Below are 15539 nucleotides of genomic sequence, written 5' to 3' on the forward strand. Positions count from 1 at the left end.
AAGGCTGGAGAAGCGTGGATTTGATTGGTTCTGTCCTCCCTGTTTTTTTTATCATGGCTGGTGGGCATTGGGCTGAACTTGCCTTTCTAAGATATTTCTTTACTCTTAAACAAAGGGATTCCCTTCCGTGATTGGTCATTTCTATGGACACGGAAGTGACGTCACCTAAAATTCCGTTTACAGCATAAAGTACTGTCGTAATTCAGCTCTTAGAGACTTCAGATTCAGTCCTACACCTCGCTGAAAGTGTGAGTAAGACGCTTGATGACTGACTTTGAAGTGCAGCTTTTAGCGAAGAATTTTTTTGGAGGAATTCTAAGAAGCTTGATAAATAAGGGCCAGATCTGCACCCCTGACCACGACCCCCCCCCCCCCCCCCCCCTGATTGGTGGTATGATCCTTGTCTATTCTCACGTGATTGGTTGCACAGCATGCATGTGACGTTCTGTCGCTGCATGCATTTATCAATCTTGCGTGAAAACGGGCGCAGATCGGATCACAGAATTGGTCGTAGGACAGGACCCTTGTGCGATTTATGAAACATTCGTATCTGACCAATCTCAGCATACGAATGAGCGGGCCTTGATAAATGCGGCGGCTGAATTCGATCGTCATTAACATGTTATGCCCTTAAATATTCCTGGTTCGGAGGCCTCGCCCACTGAGGTCAAACACTGGGAAGAAAAGAAACTTTTCCGACAGAGATCGGCATCCTAACATCCGAGATGGAGCAAAATAAAGATGTGCTTTTTGGCAGTCTTAAGAGTGGAATAAAAGGGGCCCATTAAAACGCTGTATGGAAAAGAATAACGGAGGCAGTCAACCCGAAGCAGCAGTCCACCGTGACCCTTGTGCGTGTGTGCGCACTGCTGAACCTGCGCTCCTGCTCTGTAGCGGGGTTGCCAGCGGGGTTATTAGGTATTCCGTTAGAGGATAACCTTTGTCACCTAGAAGAACCATACCAAAATGTTAATCATCTGATACCTTGTTTGATTTAATGCAATTTATCGAGGGTAGCCACTAACTGAGGAGATGACTTTTGCTCTGCAGTGCGCTTTCCTTTTCATTCATTCATCTTCAACCGCTTGTCCCTGTCGGGGTCGCGGGGGGCTGGAGCCGAGCTGTTTTGAAATATAAAAGAATCGTGTGTGTCCCCTGGTCACCACGTTTAAAAGCGATAGCTTGGCATCACAAATCACCTGTACATTTATCGAGTGGTAGTTTTGGCGATTGATGAATGCGTAATCATTCATGGATGGTGCCTTCAGACACACGAGTACAATCAATTGCTCCGACCACAATTTTTTTTCTTTTTAATTTGTTTTAAGAATCCGTTTTGTTATGTTCTTTATATGTGACTGCTTATGCTTAATGACAGCTGAGGTTTGTTAATTATTTTCAGCCAGATTTTGCTGCGCTGCACCGCAAATACACAGGCTGAAATTTGCGTACACGATCTCAGACCTGACGTGAGATTTGATCGTAGCTCCCGCTCACGTCCAAATTGATAGTGTTTTTCTGCCGTACGTTCGTTTGATAAATGAGGGCCAATATGTCTATAACCCAAGCCCCGCCCACAGCCACTTCCTGGTTGATCCAATCAGGAAGCTCCAAAAACATCAGTTCTCTGAGTGTCCAGTAGGGGCAGGTTTCATAACAGAGCAGTTTCTCATTGACCCCCATGTTAAACAGACCGTTTTCACAACATCATCAAACCTGTTAAAGGCCTGGGACAAAAGAACATTCTAGTCTGTATGTTTAGGTCATATCTCCATGACAACACTGAGAGGGGTACATTTCTTTGGACCAGACTAGTTTTTATTTTATTGGAGGTTAAAGTGTATGAATAATTAGGGGCGTGGCCTCTTGAGTGACAGCTAGCCTCTGGCCCTCACTTCTCCTCAGAGCCTAGTTGATAATCTGGAGCGGTGGGAGGATTCGGGCCATGAGGGTCGGTGTTTTACAGTCTGTGAGCATGGGACTGTGTTGAATATCAGTTTAAATCAGAGATCATAAATGCTGGCTGCCTGCACTTCACTCCTGGAGCCGGAGTTTTTTTTTTTTTTTTCAAAGCTTTATTTTATATCACAGCCGGTGTAGTCTCTGCTAGAGACACGGGACTCCCACTCCCGTTTATCTAGTAGTGTGTTCTGTTAGCCTAGCTCCCGGGCCGTGGGGCTAATGTGAGCTAATGTGGCAAATTCTGTAAACGTCAGCCAGATGGACGTATCTCCCTCCCCCCAACGTCACATACATGCCCTTTTTTGGTAAGAGGAAATGAGGCGGAGTCACAGTCTGCAGCTCCCAGAGGTGAATATGATTGGATCAAGTTGAGAGAACGGGCCCCGGCGAAGAGGCTACATCCATTTTTATCCATGTCTATGGGATCACTCGTAGCACAGAGATCATCATATTATTGTGCCCTGTATTACTTAACAAAAATAAAAAAATGGGGAGGTCAGTGGCTGAGTGGTTAGAGCAGCGGCCGCGGGTTCAACTCTGACCTGCGGCCCTTTGCTGCATGCATGAAAGGCTTGAAAACTGCCAAAATCTTAAAAAAAAAAAAAATGCTCATGGATGGGAGCCGGCTCCCATCGTTCACTTAAGAGACGGCTCTTTCACTGACACATCACTAATGAGCCAATTCATCGATTTGTTAGTTAACTATTAAATTGATCGCCAATTATTTTGATGATCGATTAATCTTTAAAAGAAAAAAAAAGTCTAATTTTAGCTTCTTCAATGCGAATTTTATCCTGGTTTCTCTCTGTGACAGTAAATTGAATATATTTGACGCATCTTGGGCTTTAAAGACCGAACAACAATTAATCGAGAAACTGATCTACACATTAATTGACATGAAAAAAAATCATTAGTTGCAGCTCAATCACAATCAAACCTGAACATGAAGCAGCATTTAGTTCCTTTGAACCAACACTTTAATTCACTCTGACTGATTTCAGTTTTTATCTTTTACTTGACTTTAAAAAGACCTTTGTTCTTTTAACTTGTATGTTACTTTGATGTTTTATACCGTATTTTCTGTTTTTAATTACTTTGAATTGCCTTTGTGTTTAAAATGTGATCTATATAATATACTTTATTATTCATTATATTATTACCTCTGCCAAGTCATTTTTTTGTCATCTCTTTGTCAGCAGGATCACAGAAAAACGACTGGTCTGATTCTCGGACACACACACACACACGCGCACACGCGCACACACACACACACACACACACACACACACACACACACACACACACACACACACACACACACACACACACACACACACACACACAGAGACAATCATTATCTTTCACTGTTGTTAACATTGTTAACATTTGAGCATCCATGTGGTGTCAGAATCATTTGAAAATGAGTTCCCGACTAGTAAACTTCACTGCATTAACACTGAGAGACAGGACAGGACCTTTGTTGAGGTCTACGCTTTCCCAGTGCACTTCTAGTTATTTATTGTATTCATTCATAACTCTATATTTTATACTGTGAACTTCTGCACAAAACTGCGCACCTCTGAATTTAGAACATAGATGCATTATACCTATTTTTTTACAATATGTTTTTATATGATTTTGTTTTACAGAAACAGGTCCAGTTTCCTCTCTTCACAGTACACACCACAGTCCCAAGGCCACAGACGCACAAAGGTAGCACTGTGCAGCCGCAGGCTGATCATCGAACACAGATAGGCCGTAAAATAAAGACACGAAACACAAAATTAAATAAAATAGGCATGTGCGAAAGAGAAGAGAAAAATACAATTTCACACTCTCCTCAAAGGATCTAAAAAGAGTGGAGTAGGTGAGGAGCCAGTCGAAGGTCTCGTTTCAGCTTCAGATCAAGAGTTTGGTACTTCTGAGGAGCCGCTTCCTTGTGCCTGGAACACACACGCACAAACACACACACACACACACACACACACACACACACACACACACACACACACGCTGTTAATTTCTGTTCAATTTCTGTTCAATTTCTGCGATAATTAATACTTTTGTATCATTATAGGATATCAAATGGTTAAATCTCATCAGTCTAACATTTTGTGGACTTGACTGACATCTGTGTGTGTGTGTGTGTGTGTGTGTACATGTTGAGGCGTTTCTTGGCGACATGTATTCGTAGTATTTTCTCAGAGCAGTAGTCCTGGTACTCGGTCTCCTGCGGCTTGGTAATGTTGGGCTGGTTCTTCTGGTACCACTGCTGTTTGCTCCGCAGCTCCTCAGTCTCCTGAACACACATTTTTGTGAACATGTTATTTTCCCTTTATCAGCTGTATGATATATTATAGATCACACACACATATACACACACAGCTTGTCTCTTTAGGAAAACGTCTGTAGAATATTCGACCTTCAGATAAACACAACGCAGCAGACAAAACCAGTTGTAATAGGGTTAGCGGTTAAAGATGAATAAATGAATGAATCAATCAAATACATGTGAATAATACTCTGTGGATTTACAACATTGCTGTGCTTTTACAGATAATGTTGTCCAATAAAAGCTTCCATATTCCAATCGGTGCAAAGCTGCCCACACCGCAACTTTTATTGCTAGTGTCAGACGGACGCAGTTGTCATTTTCACGCCCATGTTGTGTAGGTAGCAAACGCACTTGCGCCCATTTGTGCACCCACGGGTGTGCTGGTCTTAAAATTAGGTGTGGTCAGGCACTTTGTTGGTGCCTTGGTATCTGGGGCACCCCCCCCCCGCTATTTAAAGTTCCCATTATTCAGAAGATCAGTGATTCACAGATCGCAGTTATAAACACGGCCCCGAGATTAAACCGCAGATCGAGCAGCTCTGAAAAGTTAACATTCTAATTAATACTGGGTGAAATAAAACATCATTAATGAGGAAAATATGAAATTACATGAACAGAGCAGAGCTGCTGTACAAAGACAGTAACTCTGATTATTTCAGAAGCTAATGTATCACCAGTTGGACCTCGTTCGCTGGTATTATCCATATTTAGACGGATCCGGTCTGCCGCAGTTTCTGGTCTTTACGTGGTGCTTTTACTGGGCAGTCGCCACCGAAGTGCAAGTAGAATTTATTTAAACATCTACTTCCACTACCTTCATATTTGTACATGGACATTTACGTATACGTCTAATTTGTAAATAAAGGGACTTTGATGAGAGAAAGCAGTAAGAATGTTAGGGCAATGCTCAGCCTGAGCGGCTCAGGTGGTGGTTTACATTAAAAATGGAAATGAAGAAGACTTTACGGTATACTGTATTTTGAGCTGTTAAAGCATGGACTTTTATTGTGAAGGACTGAAGTATGGTCCTAGATGTTTCGACAACATTGATGTTAATGTGGACGACCAGCAGCTCTCAGTGTTTACAGCGAGGACATCAGGGTGTCCAAGTCCGACTAGGGCCAAGACGAGCACAAGGCTAATTCACTGGTGTTAGCGTCCTTTTGATGACTCTTGTAAACACAAAGCTAAATCAGGCCGTTAAAACAATACATGGTAACAAAGATAAAAAGTTCAACTTTAGTTTAACACCATTAAATTAACTCTAAACATTAAACCATCATTTATATTTGTAGGTTGAACAGAAAGTTTGATAGAATTTAGGCAGAAACTGTCAGACTGGTTACACAGATCTGTTAGAAGTTTAGTTGTGTTTCCTCTTAAGTTTATAACTACAGTTTTTAGTTTTGCCGCTTAGATGTCCCACGATTAGCTGCAGAGACTTTACTGTGTCTCAAAGAGTCAACTTTTACTCATTTTACATGTCACTGTAATGGTTTTGAATCTATTTTTAGTAATTTTACTTTTGTTGTGGTCATTTGGATCTCTTTGAAGTTGTTTTGCACCTTTGTGATCTGTTCTTTAGTAATTTTGCATCTTTTTTTGTGTTGGTTTTGCATCTATTTGAAGTCCTTTGTGTGTCTTTATGGTCATTTATGCCTTTTTGTAGTGTTGTTTTTTTTTCAGCAACATTTTGTGAGTCAGGACCCCTGACCATACAGTATGTGTCTTTGGGCCAGTTCAGTAATCCATTCACGCCTCTGTGCAGCGCCCAACTTTAGTTCCAGGAACTCTTCTTCAAAGCTGGCCGAGAACAGTGGAAACGAAAGCAGAACCTGTGACATACAGTCTGCTATACGTTACACATCATTTCGTGAAAAAATGAGATTTAATAATCACCATGGGTAAGCTTGTGCTGTACCTTTTCATAGCGCTCCTGAATGATGTTGGCGTGCTCTACCAGTCTCTGTTTAAACTCAGCCAAACAGTCCTGGTGGATTTTTTTGGCGTCTTCAGCCTTAAGGGTCTCTGCGTTATCAAGCCGGATCAGGAGGGGAGCCAGGATGTCCTTCTCTCTCTCCTGCAGCCACCTCTGCTCCTCCACCGCCAGGCGCTCCTGCAACAAGCAGAGAAAGACCCGAATGTTTGTGCTTTCCTACGATTGTTGTGCTGAACTAATTTTGCCAGACAGTTTTTGGCTTACAGCAGTTTTGAATTAATATAATACTCAGTTAAATACCATGTACACATTTACTCCTAGACAACTTTTTTGGTGTCCGTGAGTAAGTCTATGCTTCAATTCGATACCACATCATTTTGCCCCGAAAAACATCAACTTTAAAGGAGTTTATTGATGTTCTTTTCCTGCTTTAACTAACTGTTAAGCAAGATAATGCAATAAAGTTCCTTTGCAGTCATTCTCCCTATGTATTTGGTCATGTTTTACAAAGAGTTCAATCTGAGCCAGGCTATAAAACAATCATAGCAGTCATATCATATTCAGTTAATAGTTTACAGATCCATGTATCTGAACTGGTACTGGGAAGGAAAAACTGGTATCAGAACATCTCTTATACGTAAATAGTACAGTAGGGTGAGTAAGGAAACAGTTCTGCACATTGTAGCGGTTACACAGACATAGCTAACTCATAGTTTTGTTGTATTTGTACAAGGTATTGTTCAACCAAGACTCACCATTTCCAGTCTCTGGTTGCGAGCCTTGGTGGCTCCGGCTGTTGTCCATGGGTTAACATAAAGCTGAACGTCTTCCTCCTCCTGCGCTCTGCAGGCCACGATGTCTCTCACCTGGAGGAGCAGAGTCAACTTTATTGTCCATCGAGAGGGATACAGTTTGTTTCGGTCCTTAGAGAACCATGGAATATTAAATGTACACTGGTTGCATCATGTAAACATGTGATTCGAACGTTAGTCAAACATTATTTCAGTTAGCTGTCATAACTTGGAGGGACAGAGAAAATGAAGATGAAGAAGGGTTTGTGATGGTGAACAAAACGTCATCACCCATCAACGCTGCTCCTGCACCTGGGACACTGTTGCTAACTTTAGTTTATGCTGCCGGACAGTATTTACTGTGAGGTTTTCCAAAGCGCTATAATCAAATCAAATCATGGTTTTAATGATAATTAAAATTTGACATAATTTAATAAGGGCTGGCTCTGCGATTGGCTGCAAACAGGACACTCTGGAGGCTGTGGTGGAGAGGAGGACACTGAAAAAACTGTTATCCATCATGGATAATCCTATCTACCCTCTCCAACTCACACTGGAAAGACAGCGGAGCACCTTCTCCAGAAGGCTGCTTCAGCTTCGCTGTTGTAGCAACAGATACAGGAAATCTTTCCTGCCACAATCCATCACTTTTTATAATAACTCTCTCACCTCTCACAGAGAACTCTGCTCTCTCTACTGTTTTGTTTTTGTTTTGTATATATTATTATTGTTATAGTATATTTTGCATATTTTGTTGTATATATTATTATTGTTTTTTGTTAATAGCACACTGTGCACTGTATATATATACACTATGTATATATTGGATTCTATTTATGTTATGTACAAAGTTTTTATTTGCTGACTCACTACTGCTGTTACAAAATAATTTCCCAGTCTGGGATCATTAAAGTAATTCTATTCTATTCTATACTTAACATCTGGAATGTTACCATGGTTTCATCATTACATGCAAAATAATCATCTCTGTACGATTCATACTACATGCTACATAATGCTACTCACTTGTGTAAATACTGCATATACATATCTGGGAAAGGTGTAAAGTTCAGCTACCAAGCTCCTCTCCTCTGGAACCAACTCCCAAGTGTTATTCGGGAGGCAGACACTGTCCCCATATTGAAGAGTAAACTTAAAACTTTCCTCTTTGATAAAGCTTACAGCTAGGGCTTATGAGCCCTTAGCAATGTTATTATTTTTAAGATGATTTTGTTCAGCTTAATGATGCTGCTATAGGCCTAGTCTGCCGGGGGATAATCCTGTTCCTGATACTCTGAGCTTCTCTCCTCTCTGTCTGTATCATTCATGTCTCATCAATGCATGTTATTAATTCAACTTCTTCCCCAGAGTTGTTTGTGCTTTGTCGTCTCGCAGGTCTCTGCTGATTGTGGTGGTGCCTGCTGCCGTGGTCCTGCATGACGCTTCCTGCTGCTATTATTACTGTTACTCATATATACTATCACTAGTCTTATAAACTATAAAACTTGTAGCCATAAAAACACCATCAGTGGTATGTCTGGCTCTATCACAGCTGTTATTACCACTACTCATCATTGATCATTTTTACAACCATAATTATTATCATTGTCATTTTCTATAACCTTAGCTGTGGTTGTTTCTACCATTCTGCTGTATTAATTGCCATAACATATACGTCATATTCAGATTACTATAGATATTATTATAGTTACTGTTACTCTTTGGATGCTTGCATCTCTGGAAGTGTCTCTGTCTTTGAGTCTGTCTTTGTCTCTCTCTGTCCATCTGTCCGTCTTTTCTCTCTTTCTCTCTCCTTTTCTTCCTCCCCAACCGGTGCAGACAGATGTCCGTCCTTCACAGAGCTGGGTCTGTCCGTCGTTCCTGTCTGTTATAGGGAAGGTTTTCGTTGCCACCTACTCTACGGGGAAATTGTTGTCTCTGTAAATCATAAATAAGTCATAGAGTGTGGTCTTAACCTACTCTGTAAAGTGTCCTGAGATAACTTTTGTTATGATTTGACATTAGAAATAAAATTGAATTTAATTAAAGTTTTTTATTCTATGTATAAAGCTTTAAATGTCAAGATGTGGTTCTGTCAGTGCCCTCCTCTCCTTTGTCTTGTGTGTGTTTGTCTCCCTCTGTCTGCGTTTCCCTGCATGTGCTTCTCCCTGTCTGTCAGTAGGTCCGGTAGGCGTGCCTCCAAAGCTGCAGCCTGTTAGCTAGCCTGAAGCTGGCAGGTATGCAGCGCCGGACCGTCGTCGACCCAACCTTGGTAAAACTATTCCCCCCCGGACTGGCATCCCCTTTCTCGTAGTGATTTTCACGCTCCCCGTTGTAAGCATACTAATCGTGTTTTGTGTTCTGTTTTCTCTCCGTAGTTTCTCGTGTTCCCGTTTTCCCGTCCGTCTCCCGATCTCCCGACGTCTCCCCGTTCTTGTATTTCCGTGTTTGTTTAGTTAGTCTGTTGTTTGATTATCTGTAGTTTGTTTCCATTTGTATTATTAAACGTTTAATTAATTTAATTTGTAACTTTCTTTTTGTCTGTGTCTGCATTGAGTCCACCTTTGTGTTATCCCTGTACCGTTCATGACAGAACGGTCCGGCCATAACATGGACTCCGCGGACATGGAAACCGAACCCCCGGGTTTTTCCGTGCGTCACGCGGTTTCTTCTCAGGGTTTACTCCTCGGTAAACATTCTCAGACGCTGCAAGGAATTCTGGAGACTCTCAGTCAGTTGACTGCCTGCGTCTCTCGTCTGGAGTCGAGCCAGGTGAGACCTGTCCTTGCTGCTCCCGTGAATGCTGAGTCACCCGCTACTGCTGTGAGTACTCTCTTACCTCGTGAGCCCTATGTACCGGCACCAGAGCGTTACTGTGGAACACTGGGTGAGTGTTGAATGTTCCTTTTCCAGTGCTCTCTGGTGTTCAGTCAGCAGCCCCGCACATATGCTAACGACTGCACCAAGATAGCATATGTGCTGGGGTTGTTGTCCGGTAGGGCTCGAGCCTGGGGAGCTGCGTTTTGGAACAATCCCCTGACTCGGCAGGCTTCGTTCCAACAGTTATCCAGTGAAATCATGTCTGTGTTTGATCATCAGAGCTAATAGCGATTCCAGCAACCAGGAGTCAATGGAAACATACATAAATGACTCACTTAAATCAGGGATTATCCGTCCCTCGTCGTCTCCACTGGGAGCAGGGTTCTTCTTTGTAGCCAAAAAGAATAAATCCCTGCGTCCCTGCATAGATTACCGGGGACTTAATAATATCACCGTTAAGAATAAGTACCCGCTACCATTGATCAACACCGCCTTCGAGCCGCTGCATGGCGCTACCGTTTTTTCCAAACTCGACCTCCGTAATGCTTATCACCTTGTGAGGGTGAGGGAGGGGGACGAGTGGAAAACGGCGTTCAACACGGCACTGGGTCACTTTGAGTACCTCGTCATGCCTTTTGGCTTAACTAATGCCCCGGCTGTATTTCAGGCGTTAGTTAATGACATTCTTCGGGACATGCTCAACCGCTCAGTTTTTGTGTATTTAGACGATATCCTGATTTACTCTAAGGACTTGAATGAGCACGTGGTGCACGTTCGTCAGGTTCTTCAGCGTCTTCAGGAGAACCGTTTGTTCGTCAAAGCCGAGAAATGTGAATTTCATGTTTTGTCCGTGGCTTTCTTGGGGTACATTGTCGAGAGCGGACAGGTTAGGGCTGACCCTGCCAAGGTCACGGCTGTGACAGAGTGGCCCACACCTACCTCTCGCAAACACCTTCAGAGGTTTCTGGGTTTTGCCAACTTCTACCACCGGTTCATTCGCAACTACAGTCAGGTAGTTTCCCCCATGACCAGATTAACCTCTCCCTCCACTCCATTTTTCTGGTCCCCTGCTGCTAACAGTGCATTCTTGGCCCTTAAGAAGCGTTTTTCTTCCGCCCCTGTTCTCGTGCAACCAGACACTGGTCTCCAATTCATCGTTGAGGTGGACGCTTCTGACCTAGGGGTGGGGGCAGTCTTGTCCCAGCGAGCGGTTTCCGACAACAAGATTCACCCTTGTGCCTTTTTCTCCAAGAAACTATCCCCGGCAGAGAGAAACTACGATGTCGGAAACCGTGAGCTACTAGCTGTCAAACTAGCACTGGAGGAGTGGCGTCATTGGCTGGAGGGGGCGGAGGTTCCATTCGTGGTCTGGACTGACCATAAGAATTTGGCCTACATACAGACAGCCAAAAGACTCAACTCACGTCAAGCCAGGTGGGCCCTGTTTTTCGGAAGATTTAACTTTACCTTGACCTACATTCCAGGGAGCAAGAATATCAAGCCTGACGCACTCTCGCGGCAGTTTGGACCTGCCGAGGAGGAGGAGTGCGGTGTAGAGAACATCGTCCCTTCGTCTTGTGTTATGGCAGCATTAACCTGGGAGATCGAGGCCACGGTCAGGCAGGCGCAACGCTCACATCCTGATCCTGGTGGTGGACCACCAGGACGCCTGTTTGTTCCTTCCAGTGTTCGCTCTCAGGTACTCCAGTGGGGACACTCGTCACGGCTCTCCTGTCATCCGGGAATCACCAGAACTCTGAATCTTCTTCGTCGCCACTTCTGGTGGAACTCTATGGTACCAGATACCAAGCAGTTTGTTTTGGCCTGCACCGTCTGCGCTCGAGGGAAGGCTTCCCATCGACCTCCTGCTGGTCTTCTGCAACCTCTCCCGGTTCCTGGTCGACCATGGTCACACATCGCCCTGGATTTTGTTACCGGACTTCCCATGTCTCAAGATAAAGACACCATTGTGACGATTGTGGATCGTTTTTCCAAAATGGTGCATTTTGTTCCCCTACCTAAGCTGCCATCTGCCATGGAGACTGCCCTGATCCTCGTGGACCACGTATTCCGCCTCCATGGAATACCTGCAGACATCGTCTCCGACCGTGGTCCTCAATACACCTCCCGGGTCTGGAAGGCTTTCTGCCAAGCATTAGTTGCCAAGGTCAGCTTATCCTCTGGTTTCCACCCCCAGTCAAATGGTCAGACCGAGCAGGCGAACCAGGATTTAGAAACTGCCCTTCGTTGCATCTGTGCGCGCAACCCTTCTTCATGGTCTTTGCAGCTTTCCTGGGTCGAGTACTCCCACAACTCCCTAACCAGCACCGCTATAGGTATGTCCCCCTTGGAGGCGTCTTTGGGTTACTTACCTCCTCTGTTCCCGACCCAGGAAGCAGAGATAGCCGTGCCATCCGTCCAGCACCATCTCCCCAGAGTGCGTCGGATTTGGAGGGAGACCCGCGGGGGGCTACTCCGTACGGCAGAGCAGAATCGGAGGATGGCGGATCGTTATCGCATCCCCGCACCCAAGTACCGACCTGGTCAAAAGGTTTGGTTGAACTCTCGAGACATTCCCCTGAGTATCTCTTCTAAAAAGCTGGCTCCCCGGTTCATTGGTCCTTTCGAGGTCGAGGCCATCGTGAACCCCAGTTCTGTTCGTCTCAAGCTCCCTGTGTTCCTCAAGATCCACCCGACATTCCATGTTTCTCAGATCAAGCCCGTCACCACCAGCACGTTGTGCCCGCCTGCCGTCGCCCCACCACCCCCCTGTGCCGTGGATGGCCATCCGGCTTACACGGTTAGGGCAATCCTGGACGTGCGACGGCGTGGACGGGGGTTTCAGTACCTCGTGGACTGGGAGGGCTATGGACCCGAAGAGAGGAGTTGGATCTCGAGATCTCTCATCCTGGACCCGTCCCTTATCCGGGACTTCTACCGGGCTCACCCCGAAAGGCCCGGTAGAGCGCCTGGAGGCGCTAGTTGAGGGGGGGGGGGGGGGGGGGTGGGTACTGTCAAGATCTGGTTCTGTCAGTGCCCCCCTCTCCTTTGTCTTGTGTGTGTTTGTCTCCCTCTGTCTGCGTTTCCCTGCATGTGCTTCTCCCTGTCGGTCAGTAGGTCCGGTAGGCGTGCCTCCAAAGCTGCAGCCTGTTAGCTAATTACTCCAACACCTTAAAAGCCTGAAGCTGGCAGGTATGCAGCGCCGGACCGTCGTCGACCCAACCTTGGTAAAACTATTCCCCCCGGACTGGCATCCCCTTTCTCGTAGTGATTTTCACGCTCCCCGTTGTAAGCATACTAATCGTGTTTTGTGTTCTGTTTTCTCTCCGTAGTTTCTCGTGTTCCCGTTCTTGTATTTCCGTGTTTGTTTAGTTAGTCTGTTGTTTGATTATCTGTAGTTTGTTTCCGTTTGTATTATTAAACGTTTAATTTGTAACTTTCTTTTTGTCCGTGTCTGCATTGAGTCCACCTTTGTGTTATCCCTGTACCGTTCATGACGTTAAAGCTAATTAATTTTAATGTTTGCAGCTTTAAAGCTAATTTATTTTAATGTATATAGCTTTAATGCTGACTTAACCCTAATGTATAATGCTTCAAAGCTACTTTATTTTAATGTATATAGCTTAAATGCTGATTTATCCTAATGAATATAGCTTCAAAGCTAATTTATTTTAATGTAGATAGCTTTAAAGCTGATTTGTCCTAGTGTATATAGCTTCAAAGCTAATTTATTTTAATGTATATAACTTTAAAGCTGATTTATCCTAATGAATATAGATTTAATTAAATTATCCTATTGTATATAGCTTTAAAGCAAATGTATTTGAATGCATATAGTTTTAATGCTATTCTATCCTATTTTATTTGATCTTATTTGTATGTTTAGCTAGTTGTGACTGTAACACATGTGGTATTAATAAACTTAAGTGTTAGACCAGACAGTCTATTTCAATAGATCCTTTCCAGACACACAATTAAAAAAAACACCTTTTCTGTTGGGTGGGTTTCCACATTGTTGTCTGTCATTTGTAATCAAGTTCCTCCGCTCTGCAGTTAGTTCAAGTTACCTCTTTCTTAGACTGCTTCACTTGAAGAACCACCTCCTCCTCATCCTTCAACAGGGCCGCCAGTATCTTATACAGAGTAAGGGTCGTAAGAGTCCGCTCAGATGGATCTATCTGCAACAAAAACAAGGTGCACATTTATTTTGAAAGGCTGTGAAACCTACCTGCTCATCTTTGTGTGTTTGTCATACCTGGAAGCTGGACACCATGTCAGGCGTGAAGTCCTCGCCCTTCTTTTTCTCCGTCGACTCTCGCGGTTTGACGATGCTCCTCTTTGAAGGGATGAACCGGTGATCCTCCAAGTGATAGGTCAACTCGATCCGTCTTTGAGCCAATAGGAACACTCGCTCGGCCACATCTTCGTTGGCCGGTTTGGACCTGTTCCTGTGGAAACGCTCCACCACTTTCTATTTACACACACACACACACACACACACACACACACACACACACACACACAGTTTTCAAGCATTCTGTCCAGTTTTAAAAGTTGATGACAATTTAACACACACATATCAAGGCACACTGTTGTTCCTTCATCAACATGAACATACACACTATAGTTGATTTTTTGACTCTCTCTCTCTCTCACACACACACACACACACACACACACACACACACACACACACACACACACACACACACACACACACACACACACACACACCATCCTGCTGACACAAATACACTGAAAAGAGTCACAACAAAGTCACTATTCCTTTACTAATAAAAACTACAGTGGACAGCTGTTTCTGGAAACTACTACTAGGATACTGATGAAACTGTATTAAACTATATCATTTTAAAGAATTACATCTTTGTTAATATGATCCTGAACAGAACTCAGCCCTTTCAGAAATCTGATCGATAAAACGATATATCCGGCTGTTGAGTCTGACGTAACACCCTTTCAAAATACGATTTCCGGGTCGTAAAATGCTCCAATTCACTCTTAGCTGCAGGAAAACTGGAAAATGTCTCATTTTCCTTGACTGAAAAATAGATTTTCTCTTTTCCAGGATGCATGTTTATCCACAAACTAATGACAATTCATCAACTGCCTGACAAAGGGCTCTTACTTGCCCCTTCAGTCTGTGAAAATTGCCCTCCATTCTTCACCCACCCTGGATGGCACATGCGAAAGAAAGCCCAAAATCAACAAAATTGAAAAAAGTATAAAATATTCTTATAAATACCAGTATATAAAATAACAAATACAATACAAATAAATAAATACAAAACAAATTCACCTGCAGTGGTAGGTTATCCAGATCAATGTTAGAATCTAGTCGATTAAAGGCGGCGTGTCGGTAGTAGAGGAAGTCTCTCCGGTGCTCAAACATCTCCGTCATTTCACCGGGTGACTCCACTCTCCGCTGCAGATCATCAACGCGAGCGCTGCCGAACTGCAGCTCACGCTTCATGTCTGCGCTCTGAGATGTGAATCTATGAACTGAGCAGAAAAAACACACCATCACTCAGGAGTTCACTGTGTTCGAGCAGCAGGCTGTCCACATTATTATATGAAAAGTAATGCTGTCAAGAGTTGGTTCTGTCAGTGCTCCACTCTCTCCCTTTTCTGTGAGTTAGTCTCCCTCTGTCTGTTTTTCCCTGCATGTGTCTCC

General features: G+C 43.8%; 1 protein-coding gene across 1 annotated transcript in view; it reads right to left on the reverse strand.

Annotated features, from left to right (window-relative positions):
• Positions 1–3605: 3605 nt before the first annotated feature.
• The window catches only part of ccdc135 (coiled-coil domain containing 135), a gene marked incomplete at both ends in the record, with an annotated part of 55119 nt that continues 43185 nt past the window's right edge, over positions 3606–15539 (reverse strand). The window contains 7 exons of the mRNA XM_083919317.1: positions 3606–3696; positions 4122–4261; positions 6219–6413; positions 6992–7102; positions 13915–14025; positions 14103–14318; positions 15165–15367. Of these exons, the coding sequence (XP_083775443.1) occupies positions 3606–3696; positions 4122–4261; positions 6219–6413; positions 6992–7102; positions 13915–14025; positions 14103–14318; positions 15165–15367 (1067 nt within the window). The remainder of the gene's footprint in view (positions 3697–4121; positions 4262–6218; positions 6414–6991; positions 7103–13914; positions 14026–14102; positions 14319–15164; positions 15368–15539) is intronic.

Source organism: Echiichthys vipera (genome assembly GCF_963691815.1).
Source record: "Echiichthys vipera genome assembly, chromosome: 9".
NCBI lineage: Eukaryota > Metazoa > Chordata > Actinopteri > Perciformes > Trachinidae > Echiichthys > Echiichthys vipera.